This window comes from Balaenoptera musculus, chromosome 15 (assembly GCF_009873245.2).
Source record: "Balaenoptera musculus isolate JJ_BM4_2016_0621 chromosome 15, mBalMus1.pri.v3, whole genome shotgun sequence".
NCBI classification, from domain to species: domain Eukaryota; kingdom Metazoa; phylum Chordata; class Mammalia; order Artiodactyla; family Balaenopteridae; genus Balaenoptera; species Balaenoptera musculus.
The window spans coordinates 26,635,373-26,662,404 of NC_045799.1; the positions used below are offsets into that span (position 1 = coordinate 26,635,373).

The following is a 27,032-nucleotide window of genomic DNA, read 5'->3' on the forward strand; positions in this document are numbered from 1 at the left end:
CATAGGTCACCAAAAGCCACTCACCTGGCCTTGGGTTTCTTATTTGCAGTGCTTTCAAAGGATGATGCATCCACCTGTATCTCATCTTCATCCTGCAGAGCCGCATCCAATGCAGCCTGGACTTTGGGGGCAATGGCGGGCCCCTCGTAGTCTCTGGTGGTCCGGCTGGGCATGTCCAGCTCCAGCAGCACGATGTTTTCTGCCTGCAGAAGCAGAGCCAAGACCAGCTAGGATGGCCTCCAATCACACAAAGAGAGTTCAGGCAATCTAAACCCAAGAACAGAACCGCAAATTTCATGCTACTCAAAGCCGACCAAGGGCCTGCCTGGAAGAAGTGATGTAGTTTTATAACTTTTTTCCTGGTGCAATTACAGATGATTTTTTATTTTCTTCTCTATGCTTTTCTCTATTTTCCTTTTTTAAAAAAAACAACAACAACAACAACAGTGAACATGTATTCTATCCTAAGGGGAATAATCAGGGGAAAAGAATAAATTAAGTAAAACCCATTTATTGTAGACAACGTGAAAATACAAAAAGATACGCAGAAGAAAACAGTAGTCACCAATAATCTCCCCACCTACGGCAGCTTTGATGAACTTTTTGGTTGCAGAGGGAAGGAGGCAGGTATGGTGTATATATGTGGAGGGTGTGTGTGTGGCAGTATACGTGCTTATTACCACATTTTAAAAATCAGACTGGGCCCTGCCTCATAACTGGCCTTGGAGATGGATTCCCTCACTTGATATCCGGCGGTGGGCCTTTACCTAGCTCCTAAATACCAAGTTGAGTGTGAAGAGGGAAGAACACCCATGGTTCCACATCTTCCCCTCTAGCTCCTCCCACGCAGTGGAGGTCAAGCCCCAGGGCCCCAGAGGGGGCACGAGGGGCCCCAGCTGGGAGAAGGTGGGGGAAAGAATGGCGTGGCTCCACTGATCAATTTTACATGTTGAGATACGGCATAACATTTCTCTTAATGGAGCCGGTCCATTGCTAAAAATCATCTGAGAGCCACTGCTTTAAATTCTACCTTTAGATCAAGGTAAGCCCCCTGGAAACCCACATATTTGATTTGTAGGCTTTAAAATCATGTTTTTGGCTTAAGACATGAAATAACCGGCAAGGTATGCACTCTCTGAAACTGCTAGAAAAAAGTTTCTGAGGATTATGTGTGACACGTCACTCATCTTCCACTACATAAAGCCACACCTAATACATCTTTTTTGCTTTTGTTTTCTTTATGTAAAATAACTCAATGCCAGGAAGAACAGTGCCTGAGGAGCTAACTAATCCTAATCTGTTTTGCTCTGGCTGCTAAGGGAGATTCAAAAACATTTAAAAATTTTTAAGTGAAAATCTTTCATTGTAATACAGGGAATTCCCTGGTGGTCCAGTGGTTAGGACTTGGTGCTTTCATTGCTGTGGTCCAGGTTCGATCCCTGGTCGGGGAACTACGATCCCATAAGCCACGTAGTGCGGCCTAAATAGATAAATAAATAAAAGTCATACCAGTTCCCCATTGATAGTTAGAAAATACAGATAAGCAAAAACAAGAAATTTTAAAATGAGTTCACTTCCATTAACCAGCGACAACCAGTTCACATTTTGATCTACTTCGCACCAGATTTTTTAATTCATATATACACTTCCAGTACCAATTGCTCTATAACTTAAAAACACACGTGTCTCCTGATTCATCCACTTACCAGCTACCTGACCTTTAAGCCACAGGACTGACCGAACAGAGTAGGTGAGAGGGCTCAATCAGAGAAAGCAGCAAAGTGCTGACTACAGCGCCTGGCACACAGCAAGTGCTTATCAACAGAAGCCTGTACAGTATTTTTATTGTAAAATACGTTTGGGTCATTAAATAGTCATCCATTATGTCACTTCAAATAACTACTTGACTCACATACATTATGTTAAATGGAAGGACCGTCAGCTCTTTAACGCATTTCCATCTCCTGTTACTAGACGTCTACTTTCTTTTCCAACTCCCCGCGAGGCCATTCTGAAGCTCATTATTGGCTACATGGACAGTATGTTTGGACTCTCCTCCTTCCCTCCTGATTTGCTAAATCTCATTCTCTTTTACCTTTTTATTTACTATCATTTGTTATTTATTAATTATATTTATCTATTATTTGTTATAATTGTTATTATTAATATAACTGTCCTCAGGTCCCTCTGGAAAGAGGATACAAACTGTGACTTTGCAGACCGGTGCCTAAGGGTTTACATAAATCTAATCTCTTCTAAGAGAGAGGAGAGAGAAACGCGAGTACAGTCTTCTCACCCTATATCGAGCCTCTGGACGAATCATCATGGACATTCTTGCGTGCTGGCTCAATGGTCTCTTGTATCCCACAGCTGATACTGGCCGCTTCATCATCTGTTGATTCCTGGAAAGGGACTGTGGTGGTCAAAGCCCTGGCTGGCGCGTGTTCCACAGCCCCAGGATCGGTACTGTGGAACAGAAAACTGAGCCTTCTTTAGCTAGAACCTGAAGCAAGAAACTCCCCGGACTGATGGCTGACATGTAAACGGGGCAGGAGCTGCTTCTATTTTCTGCTGGAGTGGCTTTCTGATTCAAGTGTGAGCATCACGCATCTCTTAAGCTGGAAGGGCCCTGAGTCATTCTCCAGTTCTTAGACAGCAGGCACGAAGCCTAGCAGTAGACACTCTCCACCCCCACAGCCTTGGCAGACATCTCCCATCTTTCCAGCGGAATCCAGATGCAGACTGAGAATCCTTCTCCACATTGCCAGACTGACACGTAAGAGAACACCTATGTACCGCCCCTCCCTTGGCCCAGCACGTTTCACTTGACAGCTGGGGGAGCTGAAAAGCCGGAACTTGGGAAAGGTCATTAGTTCACTGTGATAAAGTCTCCCAATTCCTAATACCATACTCATCACCAAACTTTTACCTCATGGACTTATGGCAGCCACAAAGACCTGCAATTGGTTCCAAGTTTAAATGGATCAAACTGTGTTCTTACCATACCTCTCTGGCCAAGCCCAGCTTATCAACATTCTTTCCCTCCTCCCCACCTTAAAGTCTACTTGAAGTCATTTGTGACTTACTCCAGTCTGGTTATAGGATGTAATTTCCAATGATCTTCCTCTTCATCAAAGAAGGATCTATTCATAATTTTACTTTTTTCTTCCAGAGGGATGAAGTTTTCTATAATAAGATGCCTGTAAGAGCACACATACACGGGTGAATAGATGGAGAAAGAATACGAATGGGGTGTCGGCTATCTGGTCCCACGTGAAGTAAGTAATAGGTAAGGGTCAAGTCACTCAGCAAACATTTGCTGAGCAGGCACTGTGGGCCTAGCATCATACAAAGAGCTGGGGTACAGACATGAATGACACTTGGTTCTGCCTGAGATAGACAAACACTCTTAGGTATGCTGACAGGTCTGTCCTAGGAATATGGAAAGCTCACTTATGCCCAAGGAGTAGCAGCTTGAGGAGGTGAAAGGACTAAAGAGGAAGGCAATGCCTGGGCTATGCTGGAGTGAACATGTGCTAAGTGAAGTATTTTGGGAGGGCCACTGGTACTGCTAAGCCAGCTCGTTAACTTCCAAAATGCTGAAAACAGATTAGAAATTAAACTGCCTTCCTCCAATCCTATGCATTGTTGCCCAAGGTGGAGAACTCCACATTCTAATCACCAGAACACAGAGCAGAACGAGATGGATTTCAGTCCCTTAGACCCCTGAGAATGGAGACCATTCCTGAGAAGAGTCTCTGCCTAAGAAGCACCCAGGGAACATGGCAAACAGTGAAACTGGAACCCACTGGGTTGTGTCTCTCCATGGTGATGACAATCTCCTGCCCCCTCTCTGTGTTCACTCTTTCAAAACCTCAGGACAGAACAATGCCAAAGGGGTGTTAACGTGGGAGGGACACAAAACAAACACCACAGAGGTGTAGGGTGCTATGAGAAACAGGCTGACTCGCTGTTTATTCAAAAAATATTAATTAGAGGGACTTCCCTGGTGGCTCAGTGGTTAAGAATCTGACTGCCAATGCAGGGGATACTGGTTCGAGCCCTGGTTCAGGAAGATCCCACATGCCGCAGAGCAACTAAGCCCGTGCACCACAACTACTGAGCCTACGCTCTAGAGCCTGCAAGCCACAACTACTGAGCCTGTGTGCCACAACTACTGAGCCCGTGTGCCACAACTACTGAAGCCCACGCACCTAGAGCCCGTGCTCTGCAACAAGAGAAGCCACCGCAATGAGAAGCTCACGCACCACACCGAAGACTAGGCCCCGCTCCCTGCAACTAGAGAAAGCCCGAGTGCAGCAACAAACACCCAACACAGCCAAAAATATATATATTATAATAATAATAATAATTTTTAAAAAAGATATTAATAAGAGACATAGCAATGAAAATGGCTTCCTTAAAGACAAAAATATTTTGGAGAGAAGAAATTTTCTCTTTATTTGATATTTAAGAAACTATTTTTTATAACATATATATATATTTTTTTCTTTCTGATTTTAAAGGTCCTATTTATACATTAGAAAATGTAAGAAATACAATTACACACAATTTCACCACCCAGAGATACTCTTATTATTTTGGCATATTTTGTTCTGACCTTTTTTCTAGGTGTACACGCCTAGAAAGAGGACTGACACATACATTTAATTTTAAGGGCTCCTTTCCAAATTTAAAACTTAATCATTAAAAGAATCTCTTTGAAAAGTTCCTCTTTTTTTTTTTTTTTTTTGGCCACGCCTCGCGGCATGTAGGATCTTAGTTCCCCGACCAGGGACTGAACCTGTGTCTCCTGGAGTGGAAACGTGTAGTCTTAACCACTGGACCACCAGGGAAGTCCCCTGGAAAGTTCCTCTTTAAAGAAAACTTCGAGCAAATGTGGTGGAAGGACCGATATTAAAAAAACATCATTTTGCAAAACCCCTAATGAAATAATGCAGCCAGACAAAGATCATTGCTGAAACCATTAGCTCAGTGGTTCTCAAGCCAGGCTGCACATCAATAGCAGTTACAATAGTTTAGCCAAACCTCATGAGAGATCAACGGTTCTCAAAGTGTGTTCACCAAACCAGCAGGAGCAACAGCTGGTACTTGTTGTGAATGCAAATGCTCAGGTCCCACCCCAGACATACTGAATCAGATTCTCTGGGTGTGGGGCCCAGCAATCTGCATTTAACAAGCCCTTCGGATGATCTGGTGCCTGCTGAAAGTTTAAGGACCACTGCCCTAGACCAATGAAATTAGAATCTCTTAGCGGGGACACAAGCATCACTATTTTTAAAAACTCCTCAGGTGATTTCGGTGCGCAGCCAAGGTTGAGCACTCACTTTCAGTTAAAGAGAAGTAAGGGAGATAGAGCCACAAGTTAAATGGCACTGTGAAGAAGCAGACTGACAAATCCAGAACGTGGGATGTTTCTTTAGGCTATCTGCCCTAGCCTTTTCAACAAGTCAACTATGAAAAACAGTTTTTAACAGGGAAAAGGATTGCTCCAGATTAAAATAAGCTTAAGAGACATAATAACCAAATGCAATATATGGTTCTTATGTAGATCTTAATATTAATAAACCAAGAAAATCTGAATATGGACAGGGTACGAGAGAAACAATGTTAATTTTGTTAGGTGGAAAGATACCATTACGTATGCAAAAATCTATTTTATTTCTTCTACACTACACTAGCAATAAACATTCTGAAAATAAAATTAAGAAAACAATTCCATATACAATAGCATCAAAAAAATAAAATACTTAGGTATAAATCTAACAAAAGAGGTGCAAAGACTGCACTGAAAACTATAAACATTCTTGACAGAAATTAAAGAAGATTTACATAAATGTAAAGACATCCCATGTTCATGGATCAGAATACTTAATACTGTTAAGATGACAATACTCTCCAAACTGATCTATACGGTCAACACAGTCCCTATCAAAATCTCAGCTGGCTTTTTTCGCAGAAATTGAAAAGCCAATCTTAAAGTTTATATGGAAATGTAAGGGACCCTGAATAGCCACAAAGAATCTTGAAAAAGAACAACAAAGTTGGAAGACTCACATTTCCTCATTTCAAAACTTACTACAAAGCTACAGTAATCAAGACAGTGCGGTACTGGCATAAGGACAGACATACAGCTCAATCAAACAATACTGAGAATTCAGAAATAAACCCTTACATTTATGGTCAACTGACTTTCAACAAGGGTGCAAAGACAATGAGAGAAGAGCCTTTGCAACAAATGGTGCTGGAACAACTGGATATCCACATACAAAAGAATGCATTTGGAACCATACCTCAGACTATACAAGAAATTAACTAAAAATGGATCACAGACCTAAATGTAAGACCTAAAACTGTAAGATTCTTGGATAACCTAAGAGAATTGAAAACCTAAGTCCACAATAAAACTTGTATACAAATGTTCATAGCAGCATTATTCATTACAACTAAAAGGTAGAAACAACCCAAATGTCCATCAACTAATGAATGGAAAAAATGTGGAATATCCATACAATACCATATTGTTCAGCCATTAAAAAGAATGAAGTGCTAACATGCTACAACATGGATGACCCCTGAAAGCATGTTAATTGAAAGAAACCAGTCACAAAAGACCACATATTGTATAATTCCATTTATATGAAAGGTCGAGAATAGGCAAATTTATGGAGACAGAAAGTAGACCAGTAGTTATTAGGCTGGGGGAGGCGGTAATGAGGAGTGACTGATAATTGGTACAGGGTTTCTTTGGGTGGGGGCCGGGGGCACACACAGATGTTCTAAAATTAGATTGTGGTGATGACTTTACAACCCTGTAAATGTATTTTTTTAAAATGACTTGTAGGGGGGTTGCCTGGTGGCTTAGTGGTTAGGATTTCGGGCTTTCAGTGCCGTGGCCCAGGTTCAGTCCCTAGTCAGGAAACTGAGATCCCACAAGCCACGCAGCACGGCCGGAAAAACAAATGACTTGTATACTTTAAACAGGTGAATTGTATGATATGTGAATTATACCTCAATAAAGCTTTTTTTAAGAAAAGCACTGTGGTCATGTATGTAGGTATATAGGAATGAGATAACATGAGGTAAGATTTGCTTTAAAATATTTTTATGAAAGATAGAGGACAAAAGATTGTTTATCATGGAATCTGGGTGATGGGTATTTGGCTGTTCATTATACCATTCAGAAAATTCTAGTTAATAAAAGATTCCCTTTTATCAATAGATAGAAGCCTTCTTTTTTTTTTTTTAATAAATTTATTTATTTATTTATTTATTATTTCTTTTTGGCTGTGTTGGGTCTTCATTTCTGTGCGAGGGCTTTCTCCAGTTGTGGCGAGTGGGGGCCACTCTTCATCACGGTGCGCGGGCCTCTCACTGTCACGGCCTCTCCCCTTGCGGAGCACAGGCTCCAGACGCGCAGGCTCAGTAGTTGTGGCACACGGGCTTAGTTGCTCCGCGGCATGTGGGATCTTCCCAGACCAGGGCTCGAACCCGTGTCCCCCGCACTGGCAGGCGGACTCTTAAGCACTGCGCCACCAGGGAAGCCCGATAGAAGCCTTCTTTAAAGGCAGGAAGGTAGAGTGGAAAGGAACTTGGAGATCATCTGGTGAAGATGTTCAGTTAACAGATGGGACCCAGAGACAGAAAATAACTTTCTTTGGAATAAACAGAAGACAGACAAGGTGGCAGGAGATGGGGTGGAGAGAAGTAGGGCCCTGTCCTCAGGGGTGTGTTTCTTAGTGAACAAACAGCCACCCAGCAAGTGCTAGGGGAGCCCGGGAAGGCCCAGAGCTTACTTGAGCTTCAGCTCCCTGGTGAGCTCGTTCTGTGTCTGTTCCAGCTCCTGCCGCTCCTTGATGTGCTCTTCTTGGAGGTCATGGATCTCTGCCTTCACTGCCTGAAGCTTGGAGAAGAGCTGGAACCAACAGGAGAGGCAGGTGACGGGCGCAGCCCTCCAGACAACAGAGTTCTCCCTCTGCCCCAAGCCTCAAGGCACCTCTGCCTGGCCTCGCTCCTTTCATACCTTTTTGAGTTTCTTGGTCTTGATGTCCACCTCTTGCTGCAACGAGCTGTACGTCTCTTTCAGTTCCAAGGTCTCCTCGTCGCGGCTTTCCATCTGTTGCTGGATTTCTCTTTCTCGACGTTTCTGAGCAACATCACAAGATTGATCAGTGTGCCTAGAGACAAGGTCTAGACAAGAACATGGGGCTGGGTGCTCCAGATCAGGGTCTCCCGCCAGGAAGGGGTGACACACTTCAGTCCCGTTCCCTTTGAAGAGCCTAATACAAGAGATATTGGCTCCGTCGCATTAACACACCTCACCCCACCCCATTCTCTCCAAAAAGGAATGAAAAGTTACCTGCTCTGCAATTTCCTGCCGTTTCTGCTCCAGGATTTTCTGCTGTTCGTTTGTATGATCTACTATATTTTTTCCTCCAACAAGCAGCTTACTCTCCATGGCCTTTGTGAGGAAAAAGTAGAATCCATCTGATGAGTGGTCTCCCTCAGAACACAGCCCCTCACAGGGAAGCCCATGAAAGATAAAGAGCTCAGGACTGAGCCCAAGGGGATGAACTCTAGGGGAAAATATGGTGTGCTCAGCTGTACCCTTCCCATCACGGGTGGGGCTGAGGCGGCTTCAGTGGGGGCTTTATCTTGGAAACACTGAAGATACAGCTTCCCCAGACATACATGAACTTCAGCTTTCTTTTTAAAAAACACTTTTTTGGTTTGTTTGTACAAAGTATTTGACCCCACTAAGAACCTATGAAGCACCTCCTATGTGCTAGGTACTGAGGATGCAGCTATAAATACAAATCACAAAGCTGAGAGTCCACTGAGGGCCACAGACAAGTAAGCGGCCTCTTACCCTATGCAGTCAGATCCCATCAGGAGGAAAAGACCGAGTAATAAGGGGAGAGGCACACTGGAGGGAGAGAATTCTGGCTTTTGGAGGGAGTCAGGGAAAGCTTCCTGTCCCAAGGAATTAGCTAAGAAAAAAAATTTTTTTCACAGGGTAGGGTAGGGAGTGGTGATACATGAAGTTGGCAAAGCAATCAGGGGTCAACTCAAAAACCTCCAAGTCCCGTTAAGGGAGACTAAGCTTGACCCTGAGAACCACAGGAACCACTGATGTGTCCTTTGAGCGTTAGGGTACAAAATCATATTTGTGTTTTAGAAACAAAATTCCCCTGCGACAGGAAGAATACCTGGAAAAGGGCAGGCTGGGTGGAAGGAGAACAGACAGGAGGCCGTTCTAAGGGTCCAGGCCTGGGCTAGGGCAGTAGTGGCTGGGGAGAGCAGAGTGGATGGGTCCAAGAGGGGCAGCATTCAGAGGCTTAAGGGGGAGGGAGCAGCAGGCAGCAATGGTAACTCTTCGGAGTCTGGCTCGACTGAGAAAAGGCAGGCAGGAGCAGGCTGTGGGTGGCCGTGGGCATCTCCGTGGAAACGTCCAGTAGGCAGAGGCTATCGGGCTGGGATATTAGGAGACAGCTCTGGGCTGACTATATAGACTGCAAGACTTCAGCATTTAGATGGTGGCTGAAGCCAGGGGAAGGATTTGCACCTGAAAAGCATGGACTCCAAAAACCCCACAACCTTGCTTTTAAGAAACTTATACCCCTGCTGCCATGTTTCAGGGAGTGCTTGAAATTTTCCTCTTCTCTCAAAACGAACGGGCTGGACTGATTACTAACCCTCCCCTCACCACACACACCCTTCTGGCTCTAAAATTCTTTTGTCCTGTGATCTTACAGCATTCAGGGATGGAGAAAGACAGATGTAATGTCATTCTCCCATAAATAAAACTTGTAAGAGGTACAGTGACCTTGAGGTGATGCTGAGTCTTGCCACACTCGGCTTTTGAGAGTTGCCCAAATATCCCAGGTTGTTTAAAGGGTCTAGGTGGTTCCTGGGCTTGAATAACAGATGTGATCTTTAAAAACAGCATGGAAATCAAACATGGGCACACCCAGTTACACAAGTGCAGGAGTGAGGAGGGGTGAAGTGACATAATGGAATCCCATAGTAAGCCCCTACCTGGAACACAGTTACCTCCTAATTGTGTTGTATGTGACTCCATTTCACACCAGGTCTTGACAGTCTTGGAAAGGACCCCTGCCTCTGAAGTAAAATAGGACCCAGCTCTGTGAAAGGGCTACTATGATGCCACAGATAAAGTACAGCTTCATATGGTAGGGGAAGGGGAAGCAAGAAAGAGATCACTTGTCATTTTTAAATTAATAAACATGGATACATTTTAGAGTAGAAGTTAAAGTTTGCACAAATTCCATAAGATAGAACTTCAAAGGAATTTTGGGTTGTGGTCAAGCAGTGGTCTTCCTCAGATTTCCAGAGCTAGCTCTGCGCTCTCTTCTGCCATTAAAGCCCTATGGCAGCCCAGAGTCCAGGCACCTGATGGAATTGTACACTGTGGACAGAAAGAACACTCGACACAAGGGGCATCTCCACGCTCTAGAATACAATTCAGCCATTGCCACACAGTGGTTGACTGCAAGGGAGCCTCTGGGCAGGGGGTGGTGACGGAACCGTTCTGTATCTTGCTTAATCAGAGACACAGCATATTAACACCACAAGGAGATCTCAGTGTATATCTACCAGATATACAGAAAGTCAAGTCTGCTAATCACAAGTGTTGGTAAGGATGAGGAACAACCAGGACCCATACCCTTCTGGTAGAGGCTTCAATTCACAGGGCCACGTTAGAAAGTGACACGTCATTGTCTAGTGAAGTTGAAGCTACACGCACCCTAAGTCCTGATGGTGTCAGGCAAGAAACTCTCGCGCACACGTGTTCTCCTGGAGCCAAGTACAAGGAATTCAGGGCAAAAAAAAAAAAAAAAAGAAACAGAAACAACCCACACTATCAGGAGAATGGGATACCACGGAATTCTCAGAACAATTATAATGAATGAGTCACAGCTTCAGGCATCAATATGGGTAACTCTCATTAACATAACATTTAGCAAATAAAAGTAGATCGCAGTAGTGGGATTCCATTTATATAAAAGATAAAAATTATGTGAAACTAAAACTATCTTTTATGTAGAGATATATATACACATTTGGGAAAACTATAAAGAAAAGCAAGGAAAGAATAAACACCAAATCCAAGATAACAGTCACCTCTGAGCGGGCGGGGACACAAAGAGCTTGTAAAGCTATGGATGCTGTTCTATTTCTTATACTGGGCCAGGGCGGGGGAGGGGGTACATGGGTGTTAGTCTTATTGCTGTCAAAGAAAAATTGATTTTCTTCATCCAATTCAATTCAACGAATGTTCCTTGGACACTGGGTATCACAAACCCTAAAGAGACACCATCTTTCATATCATTTTTTTGATAAAACAAAAAGATTTGAAAGAAAAAAGACCACGCCTAAGGCAGGGTACAGTACCTTGATTTTGGCGCCCAGCATCTCGGCAGCATCCTTTTCCCGCCGCAGATCCTCCATCTTTTTCTCCTTCTCCTTCAGCAGCCTCATCTTCTCCTCTGCAACCAAGCTGTGGTCCTCTACAATGGCCCGCTTCTCGATCTCCAGTTTTTCTTGCTGTTCCCGCCAGTAATCATCCTTATCATCCCCTTCTTCCTCACCCTCTTCTCCCTCCTCCTCCTCCTCTTCCCCACCCCCACCACCGCCACCACCTTCCCTCCTCTTCTCTCGCCTCTTCCTTCTGCCAATGGACCGTTTTTCTAGCTGGGCCTTGAGCCGAGCAATCTCTTCCTGGAATTCTCGCAGGAGGGCATCCTTAGGGTCCTCATTGACCCTTGGCTTGTTCTTAATGTTCTTGGCACGGTTGGCGTATCTCAGAGTGGTTAGAGTCTCTTCTACGTTGTACGAGGCAGGCCCCACGTTGGCCACCATCACAGTTTTAGCGTTGCCACCGAGAGAATCTTGGAGGAGCCTGGTAAGCTTTGAGTCCCGATATGGAATGTGAGTGCTTTTGCCGTCCACCAGGGCAGAGATGACGTTACCCAAGGCTGAAAGGGACAGGTTGATCTTGGTCGCTTCCTTCAATCTTTCCCCTTGCGCACCGGTCTTGGCCTGCCGTTCGCTGCCAGCAAGATCTACAAGGTTCAATTTCCCTACCCGGATATGGTTTTCGCCATCGAGGCCCACCTCACTGCACTCAATGGTGATGACAAAAATTGCATGCGAACGGGAACTGTGCTCGTTCATGTTGGTAGCACCGACAGAACGGTTCTGGTTCCCCACATTCATCACGTGCTCTATTTCCTTCACGCTCTTGGTGACAAAGGAAGACAGGTCTTTCACGTACACTCCAGTGTCCGGCCTCTCCTTGAGCTCGAGCCTTTTGGTCTGATCCTTTGAGAGCAGATCTCGGATCTCCTCCTGGTAGATCTCTAAGTAAGAAGCCCTGACCAGGTACTGTTGATTCTGGGATCGAGAGATATGGGTGAAGATATGATCAAACGAGTTAGGGATGACCCCTCTTTTTTCAGGGTCGCCCCGGACTCCTTCCATCGTGTAGGTTTTCCCAGTCCCGGTCTGTCCATAAGCAAAAATCGTCCCATTGAAACCCTGCAGGACGGAGTCCACCAGTGGTCGGAACGTCTCGTCGTAGAGTTCAAACTGCTTGGCGTTCCAGTCGTAGACGGCATCAAAGGTGAAGGTCTTGGGCATTTCATGGGCCACTCCCTTGGGGTTCTTCACCGACACCTGCCCCAGCTTCACGTCCACATCCACCACCTTGTCGTACGAAGCAGCCTTTTCCTTGCCATTCATGGGCCGACAGCGAACCACCACCCGGACTGACTCTGAGCTTTTCAACTTTGACATGATGAGCTCTGACCAGGTCGATCTTAAGGGCTATGAATCCAAATTAAGTCTCACGATGCTAGGGTCCTAGGAAAAACAAAACAAAAGTAAGCAAGGACAGTACAGTTGTCACTGGGGGCTGCTGAAAAGCAGATGACACACCCAGGTCACCTCCATCTTGCCAACCTTCTGACAGCCGCACTTAATAACTTCACTACATTGGATATTTCCTCACGGGATCTTAACCAGCTGCAGTGGGAAAAATAAAAGCACTAGTCCACCTATAGTGTTAACTAGCTTGTCCTCCCTTCAACTGATATTTTATCTTATACTACAGGCTGAGGCAGCTGGAAACTTTATAAAAGCCTGGGTAATCTTACATGCTGTGGAACTACTACAACCTCTGCACAGAGCCATTTGGAACTATCTATCTAAATTTAAAATGCACGTCCCTTTTGATCTAGCAGCTGTATTTCTAAGAATTTATCCTACAGATAGAAGGATATCTGTGTTGTGGCATCATTTGTGGTAGCAACAGATTGCAGGCAACCCCAATTCCCATCAAGAGGGGACTGATTAAATAAATTTAATATATTTAATATATACAAATCCTGGAATCCTGGGCAGTTACTAAAAAGAATGTGCTAACCTAAACGCAATCCTAAAACAAGATATGTTGTTAAGTGAAAAACGCAGATGAGGAACAACGTGTATAGTACAGTTTACACACGCATGCTACAATGAAAGTATACATGTAAAAGTGGTAACAGTGGCAGCCTCCGCAGGGGAACTATGGGCCCCGATGACACTCAGAGGTCTAGAGAGAGAAAAACGACATCGACACTCAGAGGTCTAGAGAGAGAAAAACGACTTTTCACAGTACAATTGTTTGTACTGTTTGAATTTCCTATCTTGTACTGATAATACTTTTCCATTCTAAAATCATCAACTATGGCTTGTGCAAAATGTATTCAAATAAACAAGGATGTGGGGTAATACATTACAAAGAAAGCACTTATCCAATCAATAAATTTAATACAATTTGAATGCAAATAAGAAAATAGATGTTAAGAAATGTTTAAATAAAACCAAAAACAGAACTTCATTTGGTGCTGAAAAACTCAGGGAGCAGAAGAAAGTATGATTAAATGGGTCCTTTGGGAAGGGGTAGGGAGCAAGCAGATCAGAGCAAAGAGGTATGTACAAGGACCTTAAACTCCCGAAAACCTCAGTGCAAGGGTTTTTAAAAAACAGGTAATTCACATGGTTCTTGACTCAAAAGGCCCTTTGGTGACAGATCTCTCTCCTTTACCTGTTCTCCAGCCACCCAGTTCCCTGCTTACAAGGTGAGTGTTATTAGATTTTTATCCTCCTGAACTAGTTTATGTATAACAAGCAAATATGTATTAATACATACTTACCCTTTCCCTTTTTACACAAGTGTAGTATGTTATACACAGTAATATGCAGTGTCCTGCATCTTGCTTTTTTTTCATTAAACAACCTATCTTGGAGTTTGTTCCCCTCAGTAAATGCAGAGCTGCCTTATTCTTTATGACAGCAGCAAAATATCCCTCTGTATGGAAGCATCATTATTTATTTAACCACTACTCTAGCACTTAAGCTGTTTCTGATATTTTACTGTGAAAAACCTAGGACCACACCCTTTCATGTGTGGGAAAATCTATCTGTAAGGATAAATTTCTAGAAGCACAATTGCTGGATCACAGGATATACGCATTTGTAATTTTAGTAGATACTTGAACAGTAATAACAGGATCCTTTTTAGTTGTGAGAATGACCTATTCTTTGCCAACAAAAGGTGGGAAAATGTGAAGCAGGGATGGGCCACTCTAGGTATATATGCTGCAAGTTAATAAACACAGAGTCAATATGTTCCTCTGTTGGTCTTTCATAAAAACATTGTTCTGCCGCTAAGCGCATGGAAACATGACAAGTTACTTTTCATACTTCTTCTAGTTGTTATATTAATAAAATAATGTTGTCTAGAATGCAGAACCAGAAGACCTCTTACCCTCTCTTCACCCATTTTCTATAAAATCCGTAAAATAGGGGTAATTCTCTTTCGTTTTGGATGCTTGTGAGACTAAAAGCCACTTACAAAGGTGGAAGTACTTTGTGAACTAATATAAAGCTGGATTAAAATTAACTAATACAGTTTCATCCAAAACCCTTGTCACAGGGTCATTTCAGAGATTACTAGTGAGCCCTAATTTTATGCATTAAACATCTCTAACATTTTCTCTTATTCAATTTGTAGTCATCATCCTTAAAAAAAAAAATCAGCTGAAATTGAGATCCAAATACATAATCAGTATTCAATTAGAAGTAAATCTCAAGCCATTTAAAGAAAACTATGTAAAAGGCAGCCCTTCATTGATCACCTTCCAGATGCTACTAGAATTTTGCCAGATGTTTCGAACCAGATGTCAGAATGGCCAGTCTGTTTACTGCGTCTCCTTTTCTTTTCCAGGGGAATGGCCCCCCAAGCTACAGCTGTGGCCGATCCCTTGCCTGTGTCTCTCCCTCCATTTCAGCAGAGGCCTGCAAAAGCTGTCTAGGTGCCAGGCCCGAACCCAGCCCCCTGAGCCTCCTTTGGGGAGGCAGCAGCAGAGCAGGGGATAGTTAGACAAGACCTGAGACTTGAAGGAGTAAGAAACAGAAAGGGGTGGGTGGGGAACGGGTCACTGGAGAGGATCAATTCTTTTACATTACATACCCGGGAAGAGGCCGAGCTGTCCAGCTTTTACCTATCAAAACAATGTGGCCTCAAGCCTGTTTAATAAGAAAAGCCTGCGGCAGGCTTTCTTGCAGATCTTGATGTTCAGATGCTTCTGTTACAGCCGCATATATTTTTAAGCTCTCCAAAACAATAAAAACAAAGGAATGATAATGACCTACAATAATCTTAAAAATCTTTTAAAAAGAAGTAATTCCCAAAGCCTGAGTCCCCTTAATTAAATCTCCTTGATTTGGAACACAGAACAACATTTCTTTTCTGAACTCACAGAGCTCGGCTGAGCTAGTCATGTACTACTGACATATTATTTCAGGAAGATGGACTAATTTAATTTCCTGCCACCAGGGCTTAAAATCTCGCTGTGGGTCCTCCTCAAAGGAGAGGGTTTTCTTGGAAGGATGCCCTGATTCTCTTTCTTTACTTTATTACCTTCCTTCTCCTTCTTCTGGTCAGTCTAATTACAGTGATAAATCTTTAAAGGAACTCACGGCATTGCCAGGAAAGAAGGAACCACAGGTCAGCAGTTCAGCATTTTTGTCCTGAATACTTTTTCTGCTAGAACTTGTCATCCCGATGTTAACAACCACCATTTGAATGGCTACTACACGAGAAAAACTGAGTCTTTCCCTAACTTCATCTCTTTTGTCCGCTGAGGAAATCAGTTGCACATTTCTCATGGCAGCCACTCTCTTCCAGAATCTTTGAGGACTTGCCTGGTGGCGCAGTGGTTAAGAATCCGCCTGCCAACTCAGCGGACACAGGTTTGAGCCCTGGTCTGGGAAGCAACGTGCCACGGAGCAACTAAGCCCGTGCGCCACAACTACTGAGCCCACGCACCTAGAGCCCCTACTCCGCAACGGGAGAGGCCACCGCAACGAGAAGCCCGCGCACTGCAGTGAAGAGCAGCCCCCACTCGCTGCAACTGGAGAAGGCCTGCGCGTAGCAACAAAGACCCAACACAGCCAAAAATAAATTAATTAATTAATTAATTTAGAAAAAAAAAAGAATCTTACATGTTTGGATTCACGCACTCTCACCTTTGCTAGCTGTCATGGAGTCCACCTCAAATTCTAGAACCAGGTGCAGATTGGATGCTTAGTAACTACTGGCTTCCTATAGAGATTCTAGGATAGAGGTCACAGACTGGTCACATTCTACCTGCCCCCGCACGCCTCAACTAGAGAAAGCCTGCATGCAGCAACGAAGATGCAACACAGCCAAAAATAAATAAATAAATTTTAAAAAAGAGAGAGAGCAGTGTTGTTAAAAACAAAAAACCTCTCAGCAATTCCACGTCTATATTTGTGTATGTCCTGGTGAAAAACCTTTGCACCTGTGCACAAGGAAACACAGACAAGGATGCTTCCTGCAGCACTGTTAAAATAGTAGAAAACTGGAAACAACCTAACCATCCATTTATAGAGGAATTGAAAAATAAAATATGGTATATTCATATTACAGATAGTATACTATTCAGTAGTTCAAAGGAATAAATTAGAGCAGGGGTCAGCAAATGACAGCCCACAGGCCAAATCCAGTCCATAGCCTGTTTTTGTAAATAAAGTTTTATTGGAACACAACCATACCCCTTTGTTTACATATCATCTATGTCTGCTTTAGCTATAAAATAGCACTGCTGAGTAGCTGCAGCAGACAGTATGGCCCACAGAACATAAAATATTTACCACCTGATCTTTCACCAAAAAAGTGTGCCAAACCTGAATTAGAGTTATATATATTTACATGGATAAATAAATAGGTTGAGTGGAAAAGCAAGCTGCAGAGTGACAATTATGACTAAAAACTTAGAAAACAATATGGTGCTCATGGACTTGCATTTATGTATACATAAGTATTCCCCAAAATGGGTAGAAGGATATACAACAATTTATGATAGTGGCTGCCCAAATTGGGCAGGGTGAAATGTAGAGAATGGGACAAGAAATGTGAAGAATTTTTCAATTTTATCTGTAATATTTTATCATTTCTCCTAAAGAAAGAGAGAAACAGGGAATGAGACTTGAAGCAACTAAGAGAAAATGTTTAATGACTATCAATTCTGTTTCCTATATTTTTCTCTGAATGTTTAAGATTTCTCGAAAAAGAAAAGAAAAAAGAAAACCAGCAATTTCACATTGAAACAAAAAAAACAGATTTTCTGCTTCTCTGGAATAATGGGAATATCTGACAGCCCAGGCCCCAAGTGGCAGCAATGGGAACTGAGTGACGGCTGCCCCTCTAATGGGCCCGGCCACCCAATCCTCCCCAGCCCACACTCCCTACTGTCTCACACCCAGCATGCTCTGCTCATTTATACTGCCTGCCTGGCTCCTGTAGGCATCCCTGCCCATGACCAAACTCATGTATACATGATCTAATTGAGAAAGGCCTGCCATGCTAGTCCACCTTTTTTTTTTCTTTTTAATATTTATGTATTTATTTATTTATTTGGCTGTGCTGGGTCTTAGTTGTGGCACGAGGGATCTTTGTTGCGGCATGCATGTGGGATCTAGTTCCCTGACCAGGGATCAAACCCGGGCCCGCTGCATTGGGAGCGTGGAGTCTTAACCACTGGACCACCAGAGAAGTCCTAGTCCATCTTTTAAAATGACATTTATCAAGGCTCTGTAATGACATGGAATATGCTTAGAATAAATGAAAAAGCAGTTTACAAAATTGAATGCATGCAATCACAATTGTATAAAAATAAGACACACATCAAAACATTAATAGTGGTCCACTTTGTGTGATGGGACTACATATAGGTGATTTCCCCCGCTCCTTCGACATTTCTATATTTTTCAAATTTTCTGTAACAAGCATGTGGTATCTTCAAATGGGAAAAAATAAAGGTCTGGCAATTCACCAGAAACATCCCTGCAAGGAGGAGCAATCTGCGGGCACACAAAGTGCATACTAATGCATCTTTAATCAATGCACTCCAATGCAATGCTGTCTAAGATCTGACCGAGCAACCACCTGCCAACTGTCTGGCCTAGAGTTCAAGGACTCAGAGTGTCTGAAAGGCAGCCCAAACTATGGATCACAGGGGCCATCAGGAAAGCACTGCCACACTCAGGCAAGAAGATAGAAGTGACTCCCTATTAACCAGCCCAAACCAAGTCCCTGTGCAGGTTTCTCTCAGGGGAAGCAGCTGTTTATACTCTGTATCCAACTCATCACCATCAACACTACTTGTTTCTCAACTGTTGCTAATTGTTTTTTTGCTTTTTTTGTTTTTTTTTTAATTATTTATTTATTTATTTATTTATTTATGGCTCTGTCAGGTCTTCATTTCTGTGCGAGGGTTTTCTCTAGTTGCGGCAAGTGGGGGCCACTCTTCATCGCGGTGTGCAGGCCTCTCATTTTCGCGGCCTCTCTTGTTGTGGAGCACAGGCTCCAGACGCACAGGCTCAGTAATTGTGGCTCACGGGCCTAGTTGCTCCGCGGCATGTGGGATCTTCCCAGACCAGGGCTTGAACCCGTGTCCCCTGCATTGGCAGGCAGATTCTCAACCACTGCGCCACCAGGGAAGCCCCTTGCTAACTGTTTTGAAGTATCAGGACTCCTTGTTTGCAAACCCTGAACCAACACCAAGAGAGCAAGTCCAACTCTGGGTCTCTGGTTCCAATGACGGCCAGTTATCAAAATGTGAATTACACAATTTTCAGAACAAGATTATTCATCTCCAGTTGAAAAAATAACATCCCTGTCTGGAGAACTTTTAAAAGGACATGGAATGTATGTTGAGGAACTAGTCCTATATTTGCTTCTATGTACATAAAATATATCTGAAGGGATATGCAAGAGCCAGATAACAACACTGGTTGCCTGTAGGGAAAAGAGCTGGGTGGCTGAAGGCCAAGAGTATAAGGGAGGCTTTGCAGTGTATATCCTTTTATACCTCTTGAATCATGTAAATATATTACCTAGTCAGAAAAATCAAATTAGGGGAGAAAAAAGATGGAAAAAATCTGTAAAATTAACTATATCCAGGTGTTAAAACTCATTTTCTCTTTTCATCTATCCACCATGAATATAATGTAATAAAATGTTTTAACGATGAACAAAGGGCCCTAGTAGTAAAACTACTTGTCTCAACTTCATGGTAAAGCTTCATAAAAGAGCTTCTATGAGGTCTACAGCAATGGAAATCCTTAACTTTCTAATGTCAATGTAGCATGTCACGTAGCCTCAGCCATAAAAGGCATTCAGAGCAAAGATGTCAAAATAACAGACTAATAAAATATATTCTGGGGACTTCCCTGGCGGTCCAGTGGTTTAGACTTCGCCTTCCAATGTAGAGGGTGCGGGTTCGATCCCTGGTTGGGGAGCTAAGATCCTACATGCCTCGCGGCCAAAAAGCCAAAACATAAAACAGAAGCAATACTGTAACAAATTCAATCAACACTTTAAAAATGGTCCACATCAAAAAATAAATAAAATAAATTTATTTTAGTGTAATATAGTGTAATAACAGGCACTGTTTATAAACACAAGGTCATCTTTTTTTTGTAAGCCAAACAGTTGTGTGAACTGTCTAAACACTTTCAAACTGTCTCTTACAGTACATATGAGAGCCACAGAATCTCAAACTGGCACATATTATTTGAGGGCATCTGGGCAATCAATATCAAAACACTGAAATGCAATACTCAAAATATAATACTCCCTTGAAACAGCAACTCCATTTCGTGGAACTATTTTAAGGCCTTCAGTGAATAACTGAATACATGTGCAAGATGTATGTACACCTTTATGTTTATCTCAGCAACATCTCTAACCACTTAAATACTCATTGATAAGGGATTGGTTAGATTATGACACATCTCTACAATGGGAAATTATGCAGTCATTAAGAATGGCAATATAGGGCTTCCCTGGTGGTGCAGTGGTTAAGAATCCTCCTGGGGCTTCCCTGGTGGCGCAGTGGTTGAGAGTCTGCCTGCCAATGCAGGGCACACGGGTTCGAGCCCTGGTCTGGGAAGATCCCACATGCCACGGAGCAACTGGGCCCGTGAGCCACAATTACTGAGCCTGCGCGTCTGGAGCCTGTGCTCCGCAACAGGAGAGGCCGCGATGGTGAGAGGCCCGCGCACCGCGATGAAGAGTGACCCCCACTTGCCACAACTAGAGAAAGCCCTCACACAGAAACGAAGACCCAACACAGCCATAAATAAAAGAACGTGAATTTCTAAAAAAAAAAAAAAAGAATAGTAATAACAGTGATAATAACAATAAAGCAACTAAAAAAAAAAAAAAAAAAAAAGAATCCTCCTGCCGATGCAGGGGACACGGGTTCGAGCCCTGGTTCGGGAAGATCCCACATGCCGCGGAGCAGCTAAGCCCGTGCGCCACAACTACTGAGCCTGGGCTCTGGAGCCCACGAGCCACAGCTACTGAAGCCCGTGCGCCTAGAGCCTGTGCTCTGCAACAAGAGAAGCCACCACAATGAGAAGCCCGCGCACCGCAACTAAGAGTAGCCCCCACTCGCCGCAAGTAGAGAAAGCCCGCACGCAGCAACGAAGACCCAATGCAGCCAAAAATAAATAAAATAAAATAAAATAAAATAAAATAAAAAAATTTATATAAAAAAAGCAGGCTACCAAACAGAAGACTTACTATGATGGGATTTATGTTTACATGTGTACATGCACAAGTGCAGAGAAAGTTGTGAATGAGACAGTGTAAAGTCATGATTCAAAGCATGAACTTTAGTATTCAATGGGTCAGCATTTGAATTTCTGCTCTGCCACTTAGCTATAAAATCTTGAGAAAGTTACATTAAGTCATAGTTTCTTCTACAAAATGGGATTAATAACAACATCTACCATAAAGAACTATTCTAAGGATTATTAAATAAGCTAATAAATGTTAAATGGTTAGCCTAGTGCAAGATGTGTAATAAACACTCAAGAAAGGCACGCAATATTGATCTCTGGGGGGTGAGCTTGCAAGTGATTGTTTTTGCTTTCTCTGGCCTTCTTGACAGGTGCATGTATTTTGTTTCCTACAATCAAGCAGGGGGATGGCAATAAAGCTATTTTTTCTTTGGGGGAAAAAAGTCTAGTAACTTGGTTTCAGCTTACACGTCTTAGGAAGACAGGCTACTTATCTGGAAAGAAACCTAGAAAGGTCACGGATAAGAAACATGAACAACTAAATGCCTGCTCTGAATTCAAACTGGCGCCCAGCACTCCCTGTCACTTGATGACCCCAACAGGCTAACAAAGAAAGCATTTAACTGATTAAGGGGGAAAAAGAGGCAAAGAAATCCTATTTTGTGAAACATTCATAACATACATTCATAAAAAATATATTCAGGGCTCCCTGGTGGCTCAGTGGTTAAGAATCTGCCTGCCAATGCAGGGGACACAGGTTCGAGCCCTGATCCAGGAAGATCCCACATGCTGCGGAGCAACTAAGCCCATGTGCCACAGCTACTGAGCCTGCGCTCCAGAGCCCGTGAGCCACAACTACTGAGCCCAAGAGCCACAGCTACTGAGCCCAGGTGCCACAACTACTGAAGCCCACACGCCTAGAGCCAGAGCTCCACAACAAGAGAAGCCACCACAATGAGAAGCCGGTGCACTGCAACGGAGAGTAGCCCCCGCTCTCAGCAACTAGGGAAAGCCCGCGCACCGCAACGAAGACCCAACCCAGCCAAAAATAAATTAAAAAAATAAATAAATTTATTTAAAAAAATATATATATATTCAAGTCTAGAGGACGCTAATTCAGAATCAATGTGGGTCTGGGGCTTTGTTGTACTCAATAGTCACAACTCATAGTACATTAGGAACTTAATGTATATTCCTCTTCTAATCCTCAAAATCACCTTATGAGGAATAGGTATTAGCCCTATTTTAAAAATAAGGATGGGAGGCTCAGAGAAATTAACTGGCTCAAGGTCACACAGCAATTAAATGGAACAGTCAGGATTCAAAACCAGGTTTGTCTTATTGAAAAACCCTAATTTAAACTTATTTTAAACACACAAACACACACATGCGTATACACATGTGTATTAATATATGAATAGATTAATAAAACAATTCAAGTTGTACACACAGTGAACAGGTAAATCTTCCCCCTACCCCTGGGGAGATACTCGAAGCATATGCAAGCATTAATGTATCTATATTGCTTCCCTACCTTTTTTTGTTTTTAAACTCAAGTTTAAGTATAGTATCACCATTCTCTATCTTACTTTATAGATCTTGGGGGCCCCCCACACCCCCACCCCCATCCCCACCTTTTAAGTAGCTGTCTAAATGCCATGGTACAGTTCTCTTATAATGTATTTGATTAGTCCCCTGCTGAGGGAACCTCCGATAGTTTCTGGTCTTTGCTAGTGCAAACAATCCTGCAGTGAATATCCTGAACATATACCTTTAGCTACACATGAGGGCTCTTCGTAGGAGCTATTCCTGGATGTGTAAACACTACACATGTTCCTTTTTGACAGAGGGCACCATCCTACCCACTTCCCAGGCTGTACCATTTATCCTCCCACCAACAGTGCACCGACTGCCCACACAACCCCAATATCCGGGGCTCGTGCTCTGAACCACCACGAAGCTATGAAGCTGGAAGAGCCTGCCTGTCAGGAACTTCTCATTCCATGTACTGATTTGGGAAAGAAACAAAACTGTTTCTCTGCTAAACATTTACACTCTGATGTCAGAGACTTAATCAACCAAATACAACATTTGGCCCTTGAGTAGGACCCTTTTTTGGATCTTGATTCAAACAAACCGATTGTTAAAAATGTATGAGACCGTCAAGGAAATTTGAACATTCAGGAATGTTAAGGAACGATGATGTTAAGGAATGTTAAGGAATTATTGTTACATTTTTAGGCGTGAAAATGGTATTTTTTAAAGAAGGTTCTTACTCTTAGAGACACACACAAAAGCATTTTCATATAAAGTTTTTTTTTTTTAACATCTTTATTGGAGTATAATTGCTTTACATTGTTGTATTAGTTTCTGCTGTATAACAAAGTGAATCAGCTATATGCATACATATATCCCCATATCCCCTCCCTCTTGCGTCTCCATCCCACCCCTCTAGGTGGTCACGAAGCACCGAGCTGATCAACCTGTGCTATGCGGCTGCTTCCCACTATCATATAAAGTTATATGCTGTCTGGGACCAAAATAATCAGAGGTGAGGTGGGGTGAGGTGAATAAGAGGTTATAAGTGAAACAGAACTGCCATGTGCTGATAACTGCTGGAGCCGGGTAATGGGTCCATGGTTCATTACACTATTCTATTTTTATGTATGCTTGAGAGTTTCCAAGATGGGGGGGAAAAAAAAAAGATTGCCCTCTGACCAATGCCTTTTAACTGTTAAGAAAATTTTAATTGTGGTTAAAAAAAAACCCACATAATATAAAATGTACCCTCTTAACCGTTTCTAAGTGTACAGTTCAGTAATGATAACGATATTCACATTGTTGTGTAACAGATCTCTAGAACTTTTTCATCTTGCTAAACTGAAACTCTATACCTATCAAATAGCAACTTCCCATTTCCCTGTCTCCCCGACCCCTGGAAACCACCATTCTGCCTCAGGGTTCATCCATGTTGTAGCATGTGGCAAGATCTCTTTTTTTATAAGGCTAAATAACAACCTATTGTGTGTATATACCACATTATCTTTATCCATTGATCTGTCCACAGGCATCTGGGCTACTTGCACCTCTAATCTATTGTGAATATCGCTGTGGTTGATCACAAGTGTACTCAATGACTTGTCCTTTTAATCAGACTACCATGCAGCTGGGTAGAGAGCCACAGCAAATTCTATATTTAAAAGAGGGAGGTGGCCTGGAATAACAAAAAAGAGATTCAGACACACCTGGGAATAAAACCCAGCCCAACCATTCCCAGCTCTGGGACTCCATGCAAGTTCCTTCAACCAGCTAAGCCTATATCCTCCTCTGCAAAATGGGACTACCACGAATGCCCCGCTCCTTGGGGCTGTGTGAGGATTAGAGGAGGACAAGCATGACAAGGCCTGGCCCACAGGAGGTGCTTCTGCCCTGACCCAATTTACAGGAGAAAAAAACCTGAGACTTGGAGAGAGAAGCAACATGGCAGACTGAGTTAATGCAACATGGCAGACTGAGTTAATCAGCAGCAAAGTAAGCAGAAACCAGGGCTACCGGGCTCCAAAGTTCATGGCGTTTTTCCACACCAGCGTGTCCTAAATGTCAGTCATCTGATTGTCTCTTCACAATTTTTGCCATATCCATACACCACCTGTACCATTATTTAGTAAAAATTTTGCTTTAAATCTACTTTAACACTTTTTTTTTTTTAATTTATCTTTTTGGCCATGCTGCACGGCTTGCAGGATCTCAGTTCCCTGACCAGGGACTGAAGCCAGGCCACAGCAGTGAAAGCCCAGAATCCTAACCACTAGGCCACCAGGGAACTCCCAAATTTCTTTTTAACAGAAACTTCGTATGACTACCATGAATGGAAAACCAGTATCACTTGTTGTAAATAGAAGGTAACTGTGAAAATAAAGACAAACAACAATGTTACTCAATTCGAACTAGATACTGTAGCTTACCTAAGGCCAGAGGCCTGATCTCTCTTGGTTAGAAAGCCAGTAGAAGGGTGAGATAGGGAGGGTGGGAGGAAGGCTCAAGAGGGAGGGGATATGGGGACATATGTATGCATATGGCTGATTCACTTTGTTGTATAACAGAAACTAACACAGTATTGTGAAGCAGTTATACTCCAAAAAAGATGTATTAAAAAAAAAAAAGAAAGTAAGAAAGCCAGTTTAGCATGTGTTAAGAAAGACTGGAACCAAACAAATACTCTCCTTGACATAGTCAAAAGAACCAAAAGAGTTTCGAAGGGAATAACTCTCACCATGTCGTTCAACATAATTTAGGATGTTGTGTCTGAGTGTCAACTAAAATCTTCTCCTGTTCCACCTGGTTTAGCTCCAGAATCTAAGGCCATCCATGTCCCCAAATCAGAGTCCCGTTATCAAGATCCCTGGTGATTGGTGTGTACATTAATGTTGGAGAAGCTGCCCACATATGCTACCTTTATCGTAAACAGTTCCCAAAGTTGATCAAGCAGAATGTCCCATAAATCACAGAATTTGTTTCAGTAATATAACGAGTTAAATACATTAAAAAAAATCCCCTGCCTAAAGTCCACCAGAACTGTCATGGTTCACTGTCCAATTCCATAATGACATGCTCTCACAGCTCATTCAGTGCACAAAACTGATCATGTACATACAATATTACTGGTTAATGTCACCAGCCAACAGTCTGTTTAGAGAATGAAGGGTTTAAATATTAAAGGCTCAGGTTCTGGGTCCTACTCATAGGGAATTCTGTATCAAAAAGAAAAACAGATTAAGAAGAAGCAGCAAAGAAGGCAACAAAAACTATGAAAAGATACCTTATGGCTTGTGAATTATACCTCAATAAAGCTTTTTCTTTTTTTGAAGATATTTTTAGGGTCCTAATCAAATTTTAAGAAGGAAAATGTACAGTTCTCCTTTTCAACTTTTTAAAGTTCTAACTTTCCCCAAACTAATTTATTTAGAATTGTTCTCTTATGAGGCTGAGAGGGAAGCAAAGATATTCACTACAGCACTATATGTGATTATAAAAAGCCAGAAACAATGTCAATGCCCAATGCTAGGGAAAGTTTACTAGCTCATAATTACTAAACATGGAAAAATGGTTATGAAATGTTACGTGAACATTTCCAAATGCAAAATGGGAAATACACTTTGAGAGCAACTACCTAAATAGATAGCTGTGCAAGTGGACAAGTAAGCTGAAACTGAGTCAGGATACCTTTTGCACAGGCAATCCCTCTCCACCAAACTGCACTAATGTCTGCCTTTGCAACTTTATTTAGACACTACCTTGTTAAAAACATTATTTAAGGAGGCTGCCTTTATAATTAAAATTTTTTAACAATGAAAGGATCTAGTTTAAAGAAATCATCAGAAATGTAGACAAAAGTTTATGCAAAGATAATCTTCAAGATGTTCTCTGTAGTATTATTTATAGCATTTAAGTATTGAAACCAGCCTAAATGACAATGACTGGGGAAACAGGTAAGAACTGCACATTCATGAGATAAAATACATTTAGGAATATATTTTCCTTTGGACAGTAAGATGTTTTAACAGTAGTTATTTCTGAGTGAATCTTATTTAATCTTTTCAGGGTTTTCCTCAATGGAAATTATTTTTATAATTAAAAAAAAATTCTATTAAAAAATGCTGGCAATTGAAGAAGTAAGGAGGGAAAAATACCATATATTTCTTAGGCTAGAATCTGACCTGCTATTGCAGACAGTGCAAAACCAGTAACTATTTCCACCAAGAACTATCTTCTTGCTGTTATCTTAAGTAACTTGAGCTGACATTTTGTCTTACCTGGATGGAATCTTTTAC

General features: G+C 42.4%; 1 protein-coding gene across 5 annotated transcripts in view; it reads right to left on the bottom strand.

Moving 5' to 3' along the window:
- The window catches only part of KIF3B (kinesin family member 3B), a 37,887-nt gene that overhangs the window by 4,053 nt on the left and 6,802 nt on the right, over positions 1 to 27,032 (bottom strand). For 4 of the 5 annotated variants that reach the window (XM_036826491.1, XM_036826490.1, XM_036826488.1 and 1 more), the window contains 7 exons: positions 11,437 to 12,906; positions 8,381 to 8,482; positions 8,045 to 8,167; positions 7,818 to 7,936; positions 3,087 to 3,200; positions 2,297 to 2,402; positions 25 to 203 (listed from right to left, as the gene is read on the bottom strand). In XM_036826491.1, coding sequence (XP_036682386.1) covers positions 25 to 203; positions 2,297 to 2,402; positions 3,087 to 3,200; positions 7,818 to 7,936; positions 8,045 to 8,167; positions 8,381 to 8,482; positions 11,437 to 12,840 — 2,147 coding nt within the window. In that variant the 5' untranslated portion in view covers positions 12,841 to 12,906. Of the gene's footprint in view, positions 1 to 24; positions 204 to 2,296; positions 2,403 to 3,086; positions 3,201 to 7,817; positions 7,937 to 8,044; positions 8,168 to 8,380; positions 8,483 to 11,436; positions 12,907 to 27,032 lie in introns of those variants that run through there. The other variant, XM_036826487.1, reaches the window with a different exon arrangement.